Source organism: Lepidochelys kempii, chromosome 5, assembly GCF_965140285.1.
Source record: "Lepidochelys kempii isolate rLepKem1 chromosome 5, rLepKem1.hap1, whole genome shotgun sequence".
In the NCBI taxonomy this organism is placed as follows: Eukaryota; Metazoa; Chordata; order Testudines; family Cheloniidae; genus Lepidochelys; species Lepidochelys kempii.
Genome location: NC_136384.1, coordinates 96,111,061 through 96,133,562, shown reverse-complemented (window position 1 = coordinate 96,133,562; position 22,502 = coordinate 96,111,061). Strand labels below are relative to the sequence as shown.

At 39.0% G+C, this 22,502-nt stretch overlaps 1 protein-coding gene across 1 annotated transcript in view; it reads right to left on the bottom strand.

Moving 5' to 3' along the window:
- PRUNE2 (prune homolog 2 with BCH domain) overlaps positions 1–22,502 on the bottom strand; it is a 186,042-nt gene that overhangs the window by 106,847 nt on the left and 56,693 nt on the right. Inside the window, exons 5-6 of the mRNA XM_073345112.2 lie at positions 20,420–20,572; positions 16,899–16,993 (exon numbers count right to left, since the gene is read on the bottom strand). Coding sequence (XP_073201213.1) covers positions 16,899–16,993; positions 20,420–20,572 — 248 coding nt within the window. The remainder of the gene's footprint in view (positions 1–16,898; positions 16,994–20,419; positions 20,573–22,502) is intronic.

Genomic DNA, 22,502 nt, shown 5'->3' with positions numbered 1-22,502 from the left:
GTTTTCTACATTTTCGTGTTCCTGTGTCTTTTATTTAGATCAAGTTCATTTACAGTACAAGGGATAGAGTTTCAAACCAAGATTTTAATCATGCATTGAGGGACAATTCAGTGGCCCAGTTTAATGTGCAAATACCAATATTTTCGCAAGTGCAATTTAATATCTAATTATATAGAGAAAGTGTTGATGTAAAAATGGCACCTTTTTAGTCCATAAGTCTGCTCCTTGTGTCTATTCTGGGTCACACCTCATCTCGTTACCCTCACTTCTCCCCTGGTACTACACTCTGTCATTTCAGCCTGCTTTCCTTTCTCACAGGGGATTCTGTGCCTTTTCTCGTGTTGTCCCCTACCTCTAAAATGGCCTCCCTGACCTGGTAGACAATGCAAACTCCCTCTCCTACATAATGCTCACTCCCTTCAGTTACCAGTCATCACTTACTTGCACCATGGACTCTTTTCCTGGCTCACTGTCCAAATATATATATTTTTTTAAAACACCACACTAACATGCAGTGGATGATGTGCTACAATCAGCTTATCTCATGCCCTGCACATGCCCTCCCTGGAGTTATTGTTAAATATATTTGGCTTTAAAAACCAACATACATAACATTTTAAAAAAGAATATTTATTATACTAATTAAACTATGGTCTTCATGACGCACCTTGTGGCAGGCACACACTGGGGTGCAGTCAGAGACAAATTAAGGTTTATTGGGACCCTGGGCACAAAGAACATTTGGACCCCCCACCCCAGGGGCCCGGGGTGTCTGAATAAGGGAGGGCCAAGGCCCCCCCACTTTTAAAAGTGAGAACGCCATGCCTGCCCAATTTTTAACATAGGTGTAGTGGCCTCAAGTAGGTGCGTAGCAGTTGTGGCCAAGACTGATAAGAGAGGTGATAAGCTCCCCAGCCGCGAAGCACAGCCCCTGTTAGTGGCACCAGCCTCTTCCCAGTAGGAGGCTGATGTGGGCCTTAGCCCTCCCTCACCATAGGACCCCAATCCCTGCTCCTCCCCAAGGCCCCATCCCCTGGCCAGGCCAGACGCTGGAGCTGGGCAGTAGTAAGAGCTGCGCAGGGAGCCCAAGCCACTGTGGGGAGTCCCAGACCCTCCACCTGCCCAGGGCAGGTGGAGGGCTGAGGCTCCCCACAGTGGCCCAGCTCCCTGGGCTGCTCTTACTACAGCCCAGCTCCAGCTTCCAGCCTGGTCAGGGGGCAGGACCTTGGGGGGAAGAGGAGAAGCAGGGGGTGGGGCCACAGTTCCAGCATCGGTGGCCCTCCATTTCTACACAGGTTCCAGTGCTCCTGGGGGGACCCCCAAATTGGCTGGGGGCCCTGGGCATGAGCTCATGCATTAATCCACCACTGGGTTGCCACTATGCAGCAACAGGACAGGTAGTGATAGAGAGGAGAAATGGGTTATCAGGGTGGTCTGCACAGCACAGCCCCATGTGGGTGTGGTTTGATGGTTAGAGGATATGGACAGCTGCAAAGTTAGCTAGCGTGTCTGGTGGTGTCAACAGTAGGCACTGGCCAAGATGTACGCTGTTCCTTTTCAGAGAAGCAGTAATCCACACCCCAATGTACAACTCTTAAATAACCCCTTTGGAATCTTACCCAGGATGTCATGGTCCCTGTAGCATACTATGCACTGGGGAGCTGTGTTCCTGTTCCCTATCACAGTACTGGCTAGTGCAGGATTTGGCCTTCTGATTTCATTACCAATAAAACACAAGGAAAGATTATGAAATCATTGGCATAAAAAGCTTTTGGACTTGATTATCACCTGAAATGTATGATCCTTCTCACCAACATGTTCCAAAACCCATTCAACATCTCAGAGAGATGAAAAAAATACAAATTCTTGATTGCCACTGAAAAACGAATATTCCCAAATGTATTCATGTACCACACCAACTGCATTCCAGTGCAAGTATTTTGCTTAAAAGGAATCCTAACTATGAGGAACTTTTAACAATATATATCAGTGTGCATCTAATGGTAGGAATTAGATTTATGCATATTGTGGTTGTCCACTTCCAGCTGCTTTTGTAGAGTCAAACTTTTTTTTAATGTTAATACATCACATTATTATCACATTTAGAGAAGAATAATGGCATCGGATGTTGATACATCACTGGCAGCGCATGGTGTCATTTGAAAACATGCTTGCCTTTTGAATCTGTAATAATGGGTCAAAGATATATTTTGGATTTAGCACTTTAGTACTTGCTCACTGGTTCCGACTGCAATAAATGAGTGTCTATTACATGTGAGACGTCTTATCCCTCAATATATAAGAAACCCTAACTCTTTTCCAGTTGGCAGATGAAGCTGCAAGTAGACTTTTTAATAGGTTGAAATTAAATTATTATTGAACGTGTCTATGGGATTTGATGGGACCATTGAGTCCAATTCAATTATGGATTTAGGGTGAGATTTTTCTAAAGCACTTAAATATTAAGGGATACAAACCTCTATGCTTCTGGGTACAAGCCATCTCCTAATTGACAAGGATTAGAATTTTCTGTAATTGGCCAATACACAATTATCTTACACCTTCTTCGGAAGCACATGGACACAGAGAGGCAAGATACCTGACTAGATGGACCACTGGTCTGATATGGCATGGAGATGGCCCCCGCCACCTTTCCCCACGGGCACCCCCTTCCCGTGGATGCCATCTTCACCCCTCCACTGGCTGCTCCTGTTGGCCACCCCCATGCCACCCAGTACCAGCATTGGTCAGAACAGCTCTGGAAAGGGAGTTAGTTGCTGCAGAACCAATAAGAAGGAGCCCAAGCCATGCCTGGTTTTGTATTTTATTTTTGTAACTTTACAAGGCCATAGGTCTGTGATCATACTGTCAGATAGATGTGTCCATTTATGTAGCAAAACTGAAAGCACTCAAGTGGAAGCAAGTTTCTTTGTACAGTTGACTGTACATATATCTTAAACTGCTCCTAGATTTAAAAAAAATAGCTTGAAACTTTAAGGCATGTTGCCAATGCGGTGTGTAGTGATACTGTTCTGATTTCCCATGAGGTTAACCCTACGTCATTTCCCTCTCTCCCTCTCCTGCTCACTGCGCTGGGGACACTGAGGAAAAAACATGCAGCCTTTTGGAGGAGGGAGTGATTCTTGTTGGTCCACAGTAGTCTGCCCCATTGATAGACTGAGGAATGGTGTTGACAAAGCTGCAATGGGAGTCCGCTTCTCCTCTGTCTGAAGGACAGTAGCCCCAACAAGGGCCCCAGTGCAGAGAGGTACATGTATGGTGGAAATATTTGTACAGAGACATCACAGGATCTGCAGAAGGCAGCAGAATCTCAAAGAAAATAGGACCCTTTGGAAATGTCAATGATGTAGCTTTTCTGTTTTAAAATATGGAGGAAAAAAACCACCTGGGGTTTATTCTGGCTTCTGCTGTTGCAGATCCTGGCAGAGGACAACAGAATCAGCTCATCTGTTCAGCTGGTGGCACCCCAGTCAAAAAATAAAGCTCCCCTTTTCACAAGGAAAGTGGTACTGCCTCCTATCACCTACTCTCCATGGTGTAAATATTCCCCCAGACGCAGGCCTGGCAGCGTGCCGAACTGGCACAGTGAAGTATAATTCACACATTGTCACACCAGCTTTAGTCAGTCCCATAGCAATACATATGTGTGAGATCTTAGTCTTTAGAAACTCTGTATGTTATGGTATATACCACAGCTGCATACCCCAACTTTATGGACTTAACCTGAATATATTTGGGACAGTAAAATAAGAGAAAATATTAATTTTGTGGTATTTTCTTTGTATCATCTTTTCTTCTGTTCCATCAATGTGAGTTTGCCATAAATTAGGCCTGCTGAGAGACTGATGCTGAGCCTTCCATATGGCAAATATTGAATTGAGAGATGTGAAAGAGAAATCACTTTTTTATTCTTGAATTAATTCTTTTCCCTTTACATGGAATGTCAGGTTAAGCCACAAGTGTAGAGAAACAATACTGCTAGTGATGTTTCTAAATACAAAAGGAAATGGCTAATGAACAAAATTTTAAGGAAAAAAAAAAAAGCAAGTCCATAGACAGCATAATCAAATACCTAGAATGAATTTTGCATCAGGCTCAATATTAGGACTTTTAGGCTATAAAGCACAGTTCTTTTGTTTCAAGGAATAGCAGTTCACTATTATAATCAGAGTTCATTCAAACGCATAACTGCATTTTTTTTATTAGATAAAGTAATCCTCAGGTGGAGTAAATCAGCATAGAGCCAGGGAAATCAGTGATGTTATGCAAATTTATGGCAGCTGAGGATATGATACAATGATTCCCACTTCAGGTAATCTACTCTAACATCTTTTCTGCCTAGAACTCTACACACAGTAGGGAAACAATTCAGAGAAAAAAAATCTGGAAAAATCAACTTTTGTGCAAAGATGCCAAGCGTATTTTTTGCAGGCCAGGGCCCTCTGTAAAACTAGTAATAGAGGGAAGGGTGAATTTCCTGGTGCTGCTGAGTCATATGGAAATAAAAGATTAAGAATCTTATTGGTGGTTTTGTCATTTCTGAAGATTAATTGTGTGATCCCTTGGAAACCTGACTAAAAAAAAAATACAAAGAAATTTTTAAATTGTAAAATGTGACCATAGTCAAAGTTATACAATGTATGTAAGCCCCTCTTTCTGAACAGCAGGATTTAAACTTCCAAAGGGCCTTTTTCATTTTGTATTTGCAGTTTCATGCCTCCAATTACTTATCTCTGTAATTTTTCACTCATAACAAATGTAAGCACAAATAGTAGCAAACAGACACCCAGTTGCTGGTTTTTGATGGCAAAATTAGAATTCAGGTTGCTATTTTCAAGAGTGCTCAGCGTTAACCTAATTCTGTTCCTAATGAAGACAGTATTAACACTCCTATAGACTTCAGTGGGAGAAGAGTTAGGCCAATACTGAGCACTGTGAAAATCCTACCCATTAAGGCCTGGCTGGAACCAAGTCCTAGAAGAGGAAGCATGGTCTTGTGGTCAAGGCACAAAACAGGCCCTCAGGGAACTGGGTTCTGTTTCCTGTTTTAGCACAGACTTCTCATGTGATGCTGGACAAAAGGGCTAGACTGAGGGTGAGGGGTTTACAGATCCTATGCGAAACCAAGCAAGGCATGGGGCAGTATTGGGCCAGGGAGGTCCCAACCCTCAACAGCTGCAAGGTATGCTCCAGGTGATGAGACAATTTAAAGGGGCAGTGGTAGGCCAGTGACGGGGGGAAGGTGTTACAGGCTGCCCCAGAGCTGTGAACCCACAAGAGGCCCTGAAGAACAGGATGTTGTATCCCACAGGTGAAGCAAATACTACTAAGACTGTGACCACACCCTAAATGGAGGAGCCACACCTGGTATGAAGTGATCCTGGGGGAATGTAACTTGAGGTGGACCAACAAGTGGTCCAGACACTGCAACATCCCTTTAGGGCCCTATGTTGAGATCTGGTGGAATGGAATGACTTGCATCGTCCTCTCCTGCTCCCCTTTCCCTCTGTAGTGAAAGAACCTGAAGGGGGGAAGAAGGAACACACAGGAGAGATGGAGGCCTGCTGTATAGGACCAGACAAGGCTCTGTCCAGGATGGGCATATTGAAAAGCCACTGCCTGACCACTAGGCCAGCTGGCTATCATACTGACCTGCTACACTGTGCAACTCTTATTCATGCTCCATGAGCACTTTTTCACACAGCCTAGACTGAGCACTCACCTGTGTGAGTAAAAGTTGCACAATCTCATCCCAGTTCTCTCTGTGTCTCAATACCTCATTTGTAAAATGCAGATAATAAGATTTCCCTATCTCACAGGAATGTTGTAAGGATAAATTCATTGACTCCTATTTCTACCTCACTCTGCCTTTATATGGGTGTAACCCCATTGACATCAATGGAGTTACTCCTGATTTACACAGTGCAAATGAGAGGTGTTTAGGTATGAAGATGAAGGGGGCCATAAAAGTACCTAGAAAGATAAATATCTATGCAGTTGATTCCCAGAAGTCATCAAATACACACATAAAACTCCATTTAAGTAAATGGGAGCTGCACATTTATATCTGAGGATGGCCCTGTGATTTTCACTTGTAAGTAAGAATTAAGAAGTAAGACATAACAGGGTCTGGTGGTATTGTCTAATGTGGCAAGAACCACCTTGTGGAAAGGTGGACAGTCTCTCCAACATTAAATCACATCTCCAAGGATGCTTTTGATACCAACCAACTCCAGCAAAGAAGAAAACTAGGGGCATTCAAAATTTTCAGTGACAAGTATTTTTTATGAATGTTAAGGAATCAGAGCAACTAGTTTTCAGAAAAAAGAAATATTAAGAGTCTTTGAAACTTTGAAAAGTGCCTATAGTTCCTTCATATCTCTAGATCTAGTGATCAGATCCAAATTGTAATACACAACTGACTAGGGATAATTACCTCATACACAGGATAATATTCAGGACCAAAAAGGAAATAATATATCATTCATAAACAGCATTATTTTTTGAAAAAACTATGTATGAGTCTCCATCACTGAAGCCAACACAGAAAAGATGCCATCAGAGAAAGCTTTTACTGACTGGTGCTTCAGTGTTTTGGCTGAAAGCAGGAGGCTGCAGATGAGAAGAAACGACAACAAAAGATGTTGAGATAATTCTCCCTGCACCTTCTCAGGGATGCATGAGGGGAACCCTGAAATATATACGTGCATTATAAACTTTAAATAGTCAGAAGTATCTTAGTTAGTGAAAGAATTGACAAGTATTTCCTGTAAATCAGAATTAAAGTGGTCTTTGGATTTTAGGAGTACATCACTGACCTACATAGGACAATTGGTTTGAACAGTTTGGAAATTCCTATGTAGCTATGTCTAAGAATAGAATATGGATTGCAGATTAGGACCCTAAAATTTAGCAGAAGGTGTATAAGTAGTGTGTTACCATTCAGGTTACTGTATATATTACAAGTGAACTGCCATCTATCTAAGATCGGATTCAGCAAAGCACTTTAGAACATGCACTGGTAAATAGGGATGGATTTAAGAACATGGTAAGTACATGTTTAATTGCTTTGCTGAATGGGGAGCCTTATTCCTCAACAAAATATCTCTATTGTAAATAACTATTGCATGGTGTAAGGGGATTTTTGTAAATTAGGTCTTAATAAAAAGTTGGAAATCATGGGTTAGAATTTTCAGTGACCAATCAGACCATTCCTTTTGGTAATATTCTACTTCCGTTAGAGGTTCTGTAACTTTTTATAACTAGAATAAATGGCATATGTATTTGTCTTCATTTTATATTACACAACACGCATATCCAAACATTTCAGCAAATTATAATAGAAGAAAGTGACTCTACTTTTTTATTTAAATTTGGTATTTGGTAACACTGGTGGGTTAACAGTTTAACATCCTGCTTAGATGATCACCCACAAAATATCAAGAAACAAAATGAATACTACATAGTACGGAATCAAATTTAAACCTACAACAACTTTTGTTAATAGGTTCTCAATCAATATGTTCAAACAATGTATTTTAACATATTAAAATTGCTTTTGTATTAAATATCCAGGCTGTAGAGTTCTTTAGGGATAAGAAAAGTGTATGATACATCATATGAACATATTTTTATGCTGAACATTTCTCAAAATAGCACCTCCCGCTGTCAGTGTCTATGCCCCATGAACAGCTGAGCTGAAGTGCTACTGACAAAAGCAAGAAGGGTACAAAAATGATAAATTAGTCAAATTTATACAAGTCAGGAATGAAGTCCAATAATGAGCCTTCTCTTTACCACCAAAATGAAACTGTAGATGTTCTGTTATCTATATATATGTATGAGAGAGACACTTGCTCAACATCATACAATCAAGAGTTCATATTCTATAAACAAACAGTATTATTTTCTTTACAGCTAGAAACAAATATTCTTGTAAGCTTCTAATGAAAGGAAAAACCTACTAACTTTGTTAAATGACAGATATATTTAAAAACATAAAAAATATTTGCCTATTATAGAAAATTAGATTAGAACAAGCTAATGTATGGGTATGCTTATAAGATTATATCTTATTTATTTATTTATTTAGCCAATTCATACCAGCTATCTGAATTTTAAACTGAGATTGACTAGCAAAGAAATAGTATGGCAAAACTCCCTTTATTACAGTATATGCCAGACACAGATTTAGATCTGATACCAAACAAAATATAGCACAGGTCACTGGAACTTCATAAAACATAAACTGCTACGGAAAGAAATGGGGAAAACAAACCAAATATGACTATGAATGACATTCTTAAATGATACCAGCAGTACAAATCTTGTTTTTGTTTTTCCAGTTTATACTGTGTATAATGGTGGTAGCTATAGAATAAGATAAGCAAATATACCTTATAAAATATTATGCACCATCTTCAAGCTCAACATGACTTCAATTTACTAGTACATGCCCTGAGACTGGTCAATGTTATTCATAGATTTTAAGGCTAGAAGGGACAAATATGATCACCTATGATCACAAATATGATCACCTCCTACCGAACACAAGCCATAATATCTCACCCAGTAATTTCCACATCAAGCCCATAACTTCTGTCTTGGCTATCGTATGTTTTGTAGAAGGCTATCTAATCCTGATTTAAAGACTAGAAGTGATGGAGATAATCACTATAATCATAGCTGATGACACTTTTTGCTTTTCTACAGTCAATTAATAAGCAGTTAAGGTCATAAATAAACAATCTGGGATGACCCATACACATTCCCACCTGTTTCCCTTCTGCACTTGTAGAGCAGGATAGACAACCACAAAAGAAAACCCACATGCCTTGGTTAGCCTGTCAGCATCTAGTACCAATCTGTATTCATTCCAAATGGGATTCTTCATGCAACCTGGGGCATCAATAGCACAGGTACCATCCTCCAGAATGGTGGAGTTGCATAATTATGATATTTTCATTAATGGATCTTTGACTGTACTATTCATTCTTGTAATGTAATGACTTAACTCTCTGAATACTTCCGGGATAGAAAATTCAAGTACATTTAGCTGTGTGTGTGCGTGTGTGCGTGTGTGTGTGTGTGAGAGAGAGAGAGTGTATTTTATTTATATATATATATATATAAACACATATTTACCTATAGGCAGATTTCACACACTGACATTTTAAAAAAAACTTAATTAAGGTTGATTTATTTACAAATGAAATGTTTTCAACACACACAAAGGATGTATTTAATGTTTTATTTTTAAACATAATTAAAAAATAATATATAAATATATACATACTGCAAATGTAATACAGATAACAAATTCATTTAAGCCCATTTATGCACATTAGTAACACACCATGTGGCAGAAAGACTAGGACTACAAGAAGACCCCTTGGCGATTTATTTTATATTAAATCCCTAATGGCCTCGCCTCATCTTTGTAAAAATATGCACAAAAGTCCAGACTATGCAGCCATTGAAATGAATGGTTATTTATTTGCTAAACGAGAACCCTATGTTTAATGTTCCTTAGACATAAGGTAGCCTGCAAAAGTCGCATTCCTACAGCTCCATACATCATTTATTTTACATACCCTAACTTCTCACAACAGGCATCAGAAAAATATCTCTGAACAGCATTGTAAGTTGCTGAGAATTTTGTTTCCAATTCCATTACTGGAAGATTAAATGTTAACATGTTTACTTGCTTTTTTAGCATCCAAAACAAATCCATGTACCAATCTGACACCATTTCAAAAACATAATGTGTATATTTATACTGGAAAAGAAAAGTTTGCCAAGTCTGTGATGTGATCAGCAAAAACAGACAATGGAAGTTCAACCCTTCAAATAAAATTAAATACATTATGATTTATGGAGTAACCCAACTAGTTTAAAAGTTGTTTGAAAATGCCTGCCATGCTACAGCTGAGAGAGTTACTTGTTTTTATATAGGTATAATGTGTAATACTTAAATAAAAACCTGTCTTCATAATACACAAAACACCATACAAATCTGCCAGAAAAAACTTGCAAATGTATACACTGTGCTATTTTGAAAAAGATTTTGAAATTTAACCAAGGAGTTTTCCTTCTCTTGGACACCAGTTGGGCTGGTTAGGAGATCAAAATCTAGGGCTTGATCCTTGGGTCTGGCCAATGTTCAGCAGGATCGAAGGAGGAGAGGCATACGTGATGTTATGCCACCTTTCTGTCCTTCCCCTATTCAATCCTTGAGACAGCTGAGGGCTGTTTCAAATCCAAGTGAAATTTATAAGAGCCTCCAGGCTGCTCTAAGTTATGCTGGCTGTAACAGCCTCTTGGGGAATTGTTCCACCAGCCCAAGATCAGCAGAGTACAAAGTGCTGTATCCACCCCCTCTTCCATTCCTGGGACACACCCCACCCTGACCAGGAGGGCCAGCAGCAGGAAGTATAGAGGCAGCTACGCTATCATGTGGGGATTGCCCTTCCTAAAGAACACTTTACAAAATTATAAAGTGTGCTCAGATATCAGGGTGAGGAATGTGATGTAAGAACTTTAATAGAGCACTATCTCATCAGTCAATCAGCATTCAGTTTCTCTCACATATACTGATCAAGACCAGATACCTGTTGGCCATATTTTTCAACTGGCTTCCTTAAGTTTCCTTGAGAAATCTCTATTTATGTTATTTTTTTTCTCTTTAAAGATACTGCTAGTTGTGTTATCATTAAGTGGTCCAACTGAGAGCCTGCAGGCTGAACCTGGCCTGCAGGACAATTCCATCCAGCCCCCAGAACTCCTATGGCATCCGCTCCCCCCAACAGCTACCCAGAACATAGAGGGTATTGCAGTGAGTGAAATGCTGCACAATCTACATGTGGAGACAAAATGGCCTCCTACATGGGAGGTCACGCAATGTGGAAGAGGTCATTTTATAGAGCCAGTCTCCCTCCGGCACATGCAGCACTTCTCTACAGCAGCAGAAAGGTGAAGGTAGCTGGTGAGGTAGCCAGTGAGCAATGATGATCCTCAGAGTCATCTCTCTGGAATTATATTTTGGTAATGGGCCTATGGAGGTGCCTCCAGTCCAAACTAGCATCCAGCCCACAGCATTGAAACGGTTGGACCACAGACTCCAGCAAAAAAGTCATCAAGCTTTCATAAGAAACCATAAAGAAAAGTTCCATGAAAGTTGCATATCTTGTTCACTATATTGCATTGTGAGGAAAGAGGAGAAATGGAAAGTTCAATTCACAAAGTATTATTCATCTCTCAGGAAAAAATGACTTTCCCGGAAAGTCACATTGAGAAGATGCTTCTCATTTTCAAGGGAATTCCAACAGAGAACAAGCAAAATATACTCTCAGGGTATAACATAATAAAACAGAAATTAACAGCAGTGCATGCACTCAGTTTTGCTACAATACCCTATGAATAATCTCCATCATGACTTGGAGAAACTTTCCAGTACAAGTAATGAAAACAACAGCCACTTGGGCCATGTTACTTCTCTGTTGCCACTGTCTTGAACAAATGCTACCATGCATGTAAATAAGATGCAGTTTGTGTATGATATGGTTCTGTTCATTTCTTGTTTTAACCTAGAACTTCACGGTAATTTAAATCTACAAAACCCCAAACAGAAAGAGCTTTATCTGAAAAATGCAAAGCTGTGTACATCCAGCTCCTCACACAAATCCTTATTTGTATGCATGAAATGCTTTCCCTGAATTGATCAATAAAGCCCTCTATTCCTTTAATACTACCCTCTATTTCTTTAAAAGACTCCTCAAGATCCATCTCTGCCAAGATGCCTATAAGAGATCAGCAAATTGATGATGGGCAGGTGGGGATATGTGACACTTTATTAATATAATAACAGCAGTAAATATACTCACATATACATAAAATATATATATTTGATTATATTCCAACCCCTCACACCCCTCATATGTCCCTTGTCTTCCCAAATTGTAAACATACTGGAGCAGGGATTGTGCCTTCCTATGTGTTTGTATAGCACCAAGAACCATAGACCTTGATACTTTTCAGGCCTCTCAGTGGTACTGCAATGTGAATATTGACTAGTGATACTAATAGTGAATTAGTTGGTAACTGAAGAAATTATTCAATTATTGCCACTATTACCTTTCCCCTAAACCAAAGAACATTTTAGCAAACATTTTCTCTAACAAGGGATATTAGCATCTATATTTTAATAGAAAACTCAGGTCTTAGCTCCATAATAACTGAACAGTTCACAAATATTGCAGAATGTATCTTCACAACTCATCTATGAGGTAAAGAAGTGTTATTATCCCCATTTTACAGAGGCAGAGTGACTTATTCAAGATTGCACAGGATGTCAATGGCAGAGCTGGGATATGAACTCAAACATCCTGAGTTCCATCCCAGTGCCTGTCCACAAAACCATCCTTCCTCTCAGAAACACAGGAGCTAAGACAGACTCTAATTTCATTATAGATCTGTAAAACCAATAATAAAAGATAGCATGCTTTTTATGGGTATAAGAAAGACTATGTATGTTATTTCATTTATTAGAATATCAATGTCACTTGATAGATTGATTTTAAGAAGTCTTTATCATTCTTAAATACGCATTTAACCCATTCACAGCCTGAGTGTTTCAGGTGTGCCATTTTCATTCTTCATGACACATAGCAACTACAGCAATAAACATATGTTTGTGAACAACAACTATTCCTGATGGGTTGCAGTAGATATAATCACTTTATTATCACTATTAGAAGCAACAGCAGCAGCAGCTGTGTAACCATCAGAACCAATAAATCCTAACAGATCAGGAGAGATCATGAAACCAAAGCAAATAATAAGGCCTAAGAAAACTCTTCATCAAAAGATGCTCTTAGATATCTGTTGGCTGGAAGAACAGTTTGACCCTGTTAGTTTTCTAAAGAAGCAAACACATTATAGATGCAACATCTGCGGCATTAAAGCAAAGCAAAGCAAAAGCAGTGTCTCATGTCCTCATTGATGTTTAATTAGTTAATATCTGTACAGCACTTAGAACATGGAAAGCACTGCATAAGTGCTAAGTAGTAGGAATTATCATCATTATTACTAGAGCAAATCCGGAAGTATTTATACAAGCAAAACCCACAGGAAGGTGAACATGAGTTTTATCATAGTAAAGACTCATATCTTCAGGACTTTGCCTGAAGTAAAAGACTCAGGTTTTCAGATTTTTGCCTATTGTTAATTATTATTCCTATTATGGGTTACAGAGTTCTGCTTGCTGGGGATGTGGCAGGCAGAGCAGTACACCATGGTTTTGCAAATCCACCCCTGACTCTGTTGGTGCTGTTGCAGATTGCTACAAGCCAACAACTGTCCTATGTGCTTCTGTCAAGTACTGTAAGCCAGACAGAGTTTTGGAAGCATTTGAACAGAGTGTAGTAACTCAGCAACCGCAAAAATTAATCTCCAGCCACAGAGGCTAAAGCAATGCCACTTCAGTTAAAGCATGTTTCTTTTGCAAAGAGAAGAACTAGAAGGAATGACTTCTAGGAATCACTTCCAGGTAACTTCAGTCAAAAATGCTGGTAATATCAGTGACTTGATGGATAGTGATTAAAGATCATTTAACTCAAGGAAAGAATTGATTGTTTTGTGGATATGCAATTGAATCTCCTTCCCCTAGACAGTTCCATTTAGTTATGCCTCAAACAATGTTCTTGTGAACCACTTCACTGCTTAAGAACCAAATCTTGGTGTTCCCTGCACAAAAGTATTCTAAAGTCAAATGTGATACAATATATTCACTGAGGCCAGTTCTGAAACTTGTCTGCTTTTAGAACTATAAAAACACTGCAGTGGTCAAGTAGTAGAAGAAAGGGATACAAATTATGGGCTAGAATGTGACTAGCCTTAATACAGTTGTGCAAAGTAGAAGTAAAGATCCTCCATCTCCCAGCTGAGCTACGTGAGTGCTACCTGGATGTTGGATCTGGATAGAGCAAAGAGCACAGAAGCTGCATTCCACATACTCTTTCCAGGAAGTAAAAAAAGCATCTTAATTTAATACTGAAGCTCATTATAAGCCTAATTTGTACCACTCACCTAAATTAGCAAAATGATAGACAATGGTTAAAATAAATTATTAGATGATTATAAAATCCCATTTCTTATTCAAAGAATGCAATTCCAACCATCTTGTTATTGGTTATTTTGACATTTGTATATTTTTGCAAATTTTAGGGGCCAAAGTTAAAGCTGAGTGGGCCGTGCAAGTTTGGTGGAGTGATGGAGGATAATGGAGGATTGTATGGCAGTGAGAAAGTGGCTGGACCCTTTAACTGTTCATTTCTTAACTTTCTAACATGTGGTTTTTTAAACTGATTGATTACTGTGCCAGCATGTAAATTACTGTCACTGACACTATTGACACTCTATCACTTATTTAGTAAGCTAGACATTAACTTTTTGACATACTAGCCAGTACAATTAATATCTAGTATGATTAAAGGTATGTAGCTTTGAAATCCCTTCACAGAAGATATCTTGATATGAAACATGCTTCTCTGAGCAATTATAAAGTGTTTTGAATAAGTCAGGAAAGAAAATCCAAGTCTGACATTTTAAACACAACAGGATGATATTCAACAATACAAAGCTACAGACTAGATCCAGCAGACCTAAGCCGCTGGAACTGCTATCCCTGGAATTTCCATAGGCCTTGTGGCGTTTTCAAAGATGAAAACTAACCTCTATTTTCAAGGGGAACTATTCCTCTCTTGTACCCCAAAATGCTGTGTTTCATGGATTCTCCCATTCTGTACTGCTCAACTGCCATAACTGCAGTAAATTAGGTTATTTGATATTATACCAAAACACTCTGTACCTGAGCACACTTAATGCCCTACATGTCCTAACAGGTTCTTCTCCAACTGACTAAACATCACTCAGTGAGGGACAAGTTTGAAGGGCTCACACCATTAACACACTAGGCTCTTCCCTTGCTGACAGTGTCATTTCAGAAGGACATCCAATGAGAGCATGAAGACCACAAAATTGAAAGGTCAAAGATTAATTCATACTTCATGGCACCCAAGAAGCTTGGCAACAGAAAGACAGATGCCCAGGACCCTCAGCTCCTATTGAGTTCAGTGGAGTTGTGGGAGCTCTTAAAATCAAGTCCTTGGTGACTGGGGATAGGGTAGAACCCCATCACCTACTTGCAACATTCATCTACCAATAAGAGAGCAATGATGGCTTCTTCCAGGAAGCCTATTTAAAATAATATGGGAAGGGAGAAAGAATAAAACATGACCGAATCATAAAACATCTGTTCCCCCCTCCCCTCCAGCTTAACTTCTGCTTGTCTCATAGTCAGCGAGGCATGAAGTTTGCAGAGTTTGAGAATCAATGTTTGTGGAACATAGGGGGCTCATTCACTGATAGCCAAAAAGTTCATTTTTACTTGTTTGAATTGGTGATGCAGCACAAATACAGTCTTGGGTATTTTTGGCCAGATTGGCTCTCTGTATGTAGGGTGACCAGATGTTCAATTAGCGGGACAGTCCCCATATTGGCAGCTTTGTTTTACAGAGGCTATCCTCCCGGGGAAAAAAAGTCTCCCGATTTTTCACTCCTTCTATTGGTTACCCTATCTGTATGTAAAGGATCATTTTGGCTAACACAAGATAGATGAGTCAGTAATACAAACCACAATGCTTTTAGATGAGGCGTGCTTTATATGCACCTGCTCAGTGTGTGAGGACTTGGCTGGGACTAAAAGCGACCACCTACACTGATGGGGTATGTGAAGGGACTGCAAAATAGTAAAAGTAATAGTAAAAGGAGAAATAGGAGCAAATGTAACAGCTGCCTTAGGCTCGTGTCTTACCCCGCTCCTTCTGAGGTGACCGATGCCACTTGCAGGACTAGTCATACTCAGTTGCTGCACTTCCCACCCACATTGTGGCTAGTCCCTGAACATGGGCTTACGGGGAAGGGGAAGGTTCCTCGTGTGTCCCTTTGCGTTCTCACACCTGTGAAGAGCCAGCCTCAACCTGGCCCTGAATGATTTTGATCTGTACTTCTACACATATAACAGCTAATTCTAAAGTGATATCAGCACAATATTCATTAAAAACAATACACTAGAGGAAAGAATATCTGTAAAATATGCCAGGTTTCAGAGTAGCCACAGTGTTAGTCTGTATCCGCAAAAAGAAAAGGAGGACTTGTGGCACCTTAGAGACTAACAAATTTATTTCAGCATAAACTTTTGCGAGCTACAGCTCCTTTTCTTTTTGTAAAATATGCATAACTCTGAACAGCTAATAGTTATGCACACATTTAACTAAGAGCACTCCAATTTAAGTGGGGTCAGTTCAGAAGTGTGACACTGAAAACCAGCAACCAAAAAAATGACTTTCACCAGTACTGCTAACATAGGAAATGCCTGAGACAAGCAGCCATCTGATTAACAAACTGGAAGGTTTTCTTATCAACCCTGGAACGTCTATAATTTATGACCAACATGACTGTTTTCACAGCATTCAAAGCAGGTGTATAAAAGTAAAAAAACAAGGGGACACTTTTCTCAAGGAGTTGAGACATTATTAACCCCACTGCACAGAAGGGTAGGTTCTGATTGCAATTTTCTGCAGTTGTTGCTCTAAAGCATACTGGTAAATTACTTTTATTTGAAAGGATATTCAGATGCATAGTAATGAAAGTCAGACCACAAATAACTACAGCATTCATAAAAATGAATTACATCATTGACAAAATCTGCTCATACTCTATCTTGAGAAAACAAGTAACTGAAAATCTATGTGAAAGAACAGGCCACCTTATGCAGCTTGGTTGTTTAGCAGCTATATTCTGTTTATGTTTCCTCTTACCTCAAGGGTCATGTACACCGTGCTAACTGCTACTTTAATTTCTCCATCCGACAGCTCCTTGAGATCCTTCAACATAGCCTCCTCAATATTTAAACCTGTTTGAGGTACAGAAAAACTGTTCAATACATACAAGTTTCAGAGCTAGTCAAATGCAAAAGGATGAGTGAAGACCAGAACTTTAGCCTTAATGTTAACTCTTCTGGCTTTTCGGGGCTCACATCAAAAAATTAACACTATTATTTTATTATTTAAATTAATATTAGTAGCATTGCACTACTACTTTAATATCAGAGTAAACAAAGTTCAAAAGAATTAAAAGACAAAGATCCTCATCAGTTTCCCTCGATGAAGTTGTAAAGGCTCTGATCTGGAAGCATATCGAATACAACTTGTCAATGAGTGCCCATACTCTTTAATCTTTAGATCATGGATATAAAACTTGTGGCACTAATATAGAATTGTTGTAACAAATCATTCAGAGCTGAAGCAATTAAGGTACATACTGTAAATATAAACTTCAGATTACATTCTACCACTGATCTTCTTTAAACTAACATTGTACGAATGGCTGTTTCTGTGTGGGATTAAAGATTAATATAACCCTCAGGTACAGATTAATGTGTGTATGGATGACACAGGAGAGTTTATCATCATCATCTACTGGGTGACTCTTTAATTGTGGGATCTGGATTCTTTTTATATAGGAGCCAGGAATGTTGTGAATTTTCAAATATTTCATTTAACCATATAGCTTTCATGTAATGGGAGATGTCCAGCTAAGAGGCTGCAACATTCTCTAAAACTATATTTAAATAATGCATGATGCATAGGAACATGGTCAATTGACCCCTACCGATAGTGCAGATAATATAGCCAAATAACCACTCATGACTAAAACAGCCATATAAATCATAACTGCTCATCAACGAATTCAGTAGCTAGATTCTCTTCAATCAGCAATCTATTGACAAGATGAACTGGCAGGTTCTCATGTATAGTCAAAATCTTTGATATTTTCATTTCAAAAATTACTATATATAGACATTAGAGTCTTTAATAAGCAGAGTAGCTATTCTCTTCAGTGTGCCCAAAATAACCAGTAAACCTATGGATTCAGGTTTGTAAATGAGCACTGCTTCTTAGATGAAACCTGGAACTGCTATTTTGTTGAATTGTTCCACTTCTGCCTAACAAACTAGATACATAAAGGCAAAACCGTTCATCTGACTTGCAAAGGACCTCAGAATCTCATCCCCATCTACCTGCACATAGAGCACACAAACATACGCAACGCTAACTATGTAATTTGTAATAAAATCGTAAACAATATTGATAAGACACACAACAATGTAGCTAGTACGCTACTCCCTGTTTAGGGGCACTTGAAATTATGATGCATCAATGGCCATACTAAAGCTGATTCCAAGAGTAGTAGAAAAGTGGCTAATTTTTTTTTTTTTTAAACAGTGTAGTTTCATTAACAGCCAACTATGGTCTTATCTCTGTGCATGAAACTCCATGGATCCCAATCCTAAAAAGACACACAGGCAGACTTCACTTGATGTATTGTTAGTAATCCTGTTAGGTAAAATCCTGGCCTTATTGAAGTCAATGAGAGTTTTGCCACTGACTTCCATATATTGAAGTCAATAGGCCTACACACAATGAGCAAAGTTAAGCACATTTATTAATCTTTGTAGAACTGGGGCCATGAATGGCAAATGTGAATAGTGTTTGTGATCACAGGAAGTATGGCCTTTTAAATATATTTTAATATTTTCATTAATGATCTAAAAGAGGAGCTAAAGAGCACATTGGTCTAAACTGGCAACACCCATCAGACACCTAAAGGGACCAGAAACATAAAAATAAAATTCAGTCTATTTCAACTGTGCAAACAGAAAGCTAATACATTTGGGAGGAATACTCCAAAAAAATTTAACTCAATCAGAGGGAGATGTCCTAGGGAAGCAGTGATGATTAAAGGGATTTCGGGATAATAATGAAAAGCAAACTGGACATGCGTTTGTAATGTGACATGGCAGCAAAAAAAAGCCACTGACATTCCTAATGTGTATACAGAGGCTGTACATGACAGAGCTGGGAAGCACTAGAAGCATGTCAACTGCTTTATTCAAGCTGCAGAAACCACTGAAATCAAGCTATATTCACTTCTGTATTGTATCTATGAAGTGACAATGTTTCACTGAATTTTGTTCATATGCATGAACTCTTAATAGAAGCTTTTTGTATATGTCTTTTGTTTTGTATATTGCTTGACCTTGATTTTGGAGCACAGAGAATAACAGAAAAGGAACAATGAGACTGATTCTGCCCTCAATTATACCAGTTTCATTTCAATATAGCTACACTGATTTCAATTGCACTGCTACTGATTTAAACAAGTAGGTTTAGGAAAATCAGGCCCAACGTTCAGAAATTTCATCCCACTGCTGTTTACAATGTATTTCAAGTTTGATACTGAATATTAGGGCAGATCACTTGAGCCAAGCCATATGGTGGACATCACACATTCTTCTCCTTTGCCCTTGACTGGCAGATCCTAGCTTATGCAATCAGGGAGGTCAGCCAGCTCAGCTGGAGCTATTTTCACCTGGTTTCTCACAGGGAGGCTGCATTGAAGTTGCAGTCTCTAATCCAGCTGGGAAGAGAATTTTTTCTCCCAGCCTCCATGTTTTTCTGGATGGTGGGACAACTTCTCTGTCGACCTGGGCACATGGCAGGAACTGAGAGAAAGCACTGAAGGACTATCAGTGCTCATGTGAATTAGTCTGTGTCTTCATTACAAAGTGGGTGGATTACCAAGCTGCCTGGAAGCAGCGCCAAGGAGCGCTAGCCTATACCCCAGCCAGGCTAGCTAGCCTGGGAAAAAGCACCTTCAAACCCAGATAGAGAATGTTTTTGGAGGCATGGAGTAAAAATGGTTCAGTCTCATTTGAGTGACAATGAAAAAGAAATATACTTTTCCATTATTAAAATAACTTCTTGCTATTTCAAGTTTTATTTAGGGTTAAAGTCATTTCACCAGCATAGAGTCCAAGAAACTGAGCTCTATGCAGGTGAAGTAGGTTCAGAAAGTAAAATCCATCCCCAAGATGGCATTGAGCTATCTACACTTGAATTAATGCTGAGCATCCTCCCTATGGCTGGATCAGTGGCTATAGCCCACCATGTTGTGTTGAGGCCCACTAAATTGTGCATGTATGTATGTATGTGTATATATATATATATATACACATACATACATACATACTAGACAGTATTAATTATCTGGTTTAGAACCTCAGCTACCATGGACAGTCCACAGAAACAAGACTTCTATGCTCCACCTTAAGTCAGTCATTTAACTTAAAAGTAACCATCATATGTTAATACAAATGAAGACATTTTTAATTTTTTATTTCAACTACTGTCATCTCACATAATGATCCATTCTATCTAGATGTAGCCACATGACAAAAATGACAAGCTGCCTAAGGAATGGAAGTAAACTACATTACCTTGAGCCTTAAATGGGGTCTCCTGGAAAACAGAGATAATGTCTTCTCGAGGAGGCAGCTCTGGAAATTTTTCTTCTAGAATTGACAGTATTTCTTCCTGTTGTTCTGTAAGTCTTTCGGGTTCCATAGACATACATTTGAAGAGAATGCTTCCTGAAATGTGAAACAGCAAAGTCAACTCCTCCTGTACAACAGTGAAAAGGTACTAGAGAAACTACAATTCTTACTGTACCCGTTTCCCCTTCCCCTTTAAAGCCCTTTCCTCCTTTGGGCTTGTCTTCACTGTAGAGTTAACTCAAGTTATAACTCGAGTGCTCTCTGCACACACAGAGCCTTAACTGGCATGTATTGGTGCTTTTTTTAATTTGAGTTGGCTGGCCTGTCAGGGGATATAGATTTGTAGGTCACAGCTAGACTTAGCATAACGCATCAGCTGCTAACAATCACCCCATAAAGTAATCCAGTCACTCTTCTGTAGCTCAAGTGTTATTTCCCTGTGTGGCTACTCTCACTAGAGCTACGCTTACTCAAGATGCATTAATTCAAGTGTAGATAACTCAAGCTTACTCTGCAGTGAAGATATAGCCTTCATATACTTGTTACAAGGACCAGTACAAACTGACATGCCAAATTCCCATTTTCTAAGCAGCCAAAGTATCAAATTCTTTAAAAATCTATACTGGTAATTTGTTATTTTGATAAATCTACCACATTAGGAAAAGCTACTTTAACTTATCATATAATTTCTATTTCTATAGGGTTTTGTTAACGGATGCTTAACGTTAACGGCTGAATCCAGGTCTCCTGACTCCCACTCCAGTATCCTGTTCATTAGACCACAAGCCTGTAAAATGAGTGGAATCCCCTACCCTTTCAATGTAAAACACTGCATAGTTGGGTAAGTGCCTTATGGGGGGGTTTCAGTTCCCTGAGAAGCAGCAAAGATTTTTCCAACCTAGCAGATACACTCCTCTCCTCAAGGACTATTTGCATGTCAAAGTCTTTTAGATTTCAAATTTTGGTTGTTTTTGGCATAGTCCTGGCAAAAAAGTATAGCTTGAATGTTTCCAAACTGGAAAAGTGTGGGGGGTTTTCCACCCTCTGATCACTGAAAGGATTTTCCTCAAACTTTACAACCATCACCTTTGGAGATGAATGTTTTATCCTCAATAGTAACTTTCTTCAAAAACAGAAAAGGAGTACTTGTGGCACCTTAGAGACTAACAAATTTATCTGAGCATAAGCTTTCGTGAGCTACAGCTCACTTCAGCTGTAGCTCACGAAAGCTTATGCTCCAATAAATGTGTTAGTCTCTAAGGTGCCACAAGTACTCCTTTTCTTTTTGCGAATACAGACTAACATGGCTGCTACTCTGAAACCTTTCTTCAAAAAGTTATAAGTGCATGAATGCAGGATGATCTGCTACTGGAAACAATTTTGCAACTTTAAGTATAGGCCTCACTAGCAGACAAATGCTGGTATGGGAGTAGTACTCTGAAGTAGGGAGTGAATCTCTCTGAGGAACTGAGACTAGTTGACATATTAGTCCAAGGGATGAATTTGGCCTAACATGTTCATATGGAGACATACAACCTGAAAATACATAGAGCCATAAAAATTATTGTAACATACCACTCCCTGGAGAGACTGTAGACACTTTTAATATTTATTGTAGGGTGAATCCAGGATGGAATTTCTTTTTTATCTTAGAATTTCCAGAATTTATCTCTTTTACCCTTAATTTTCTTGGGTTTATGTCAGTCTTATTTTAAATAGTATTCCTCTCTGTGTGGTAGTATTAAAAATCATAAAAGAAACAAGACTGTACAGAAAATATATACTGTGGCCCACATTTTCAAAAGTTGCTAGTGATTTAGGCATCCCAATTTTTGAACACCTTAAGGGGTCTGATTTTCAGGTATGTAAAGTTGGGTATCCAAAAGCTGAAGCACCCATAATCTTTATTCATTTTTCAAAATGTAGGCCTGTATCTTTAGTGGTGGTTCAGTTGGTTGGGGTTTTTTTAATATAAGAGATGGAATAGTTACTATTGTATGTGTCATCTGAACCATTAACCAATGGA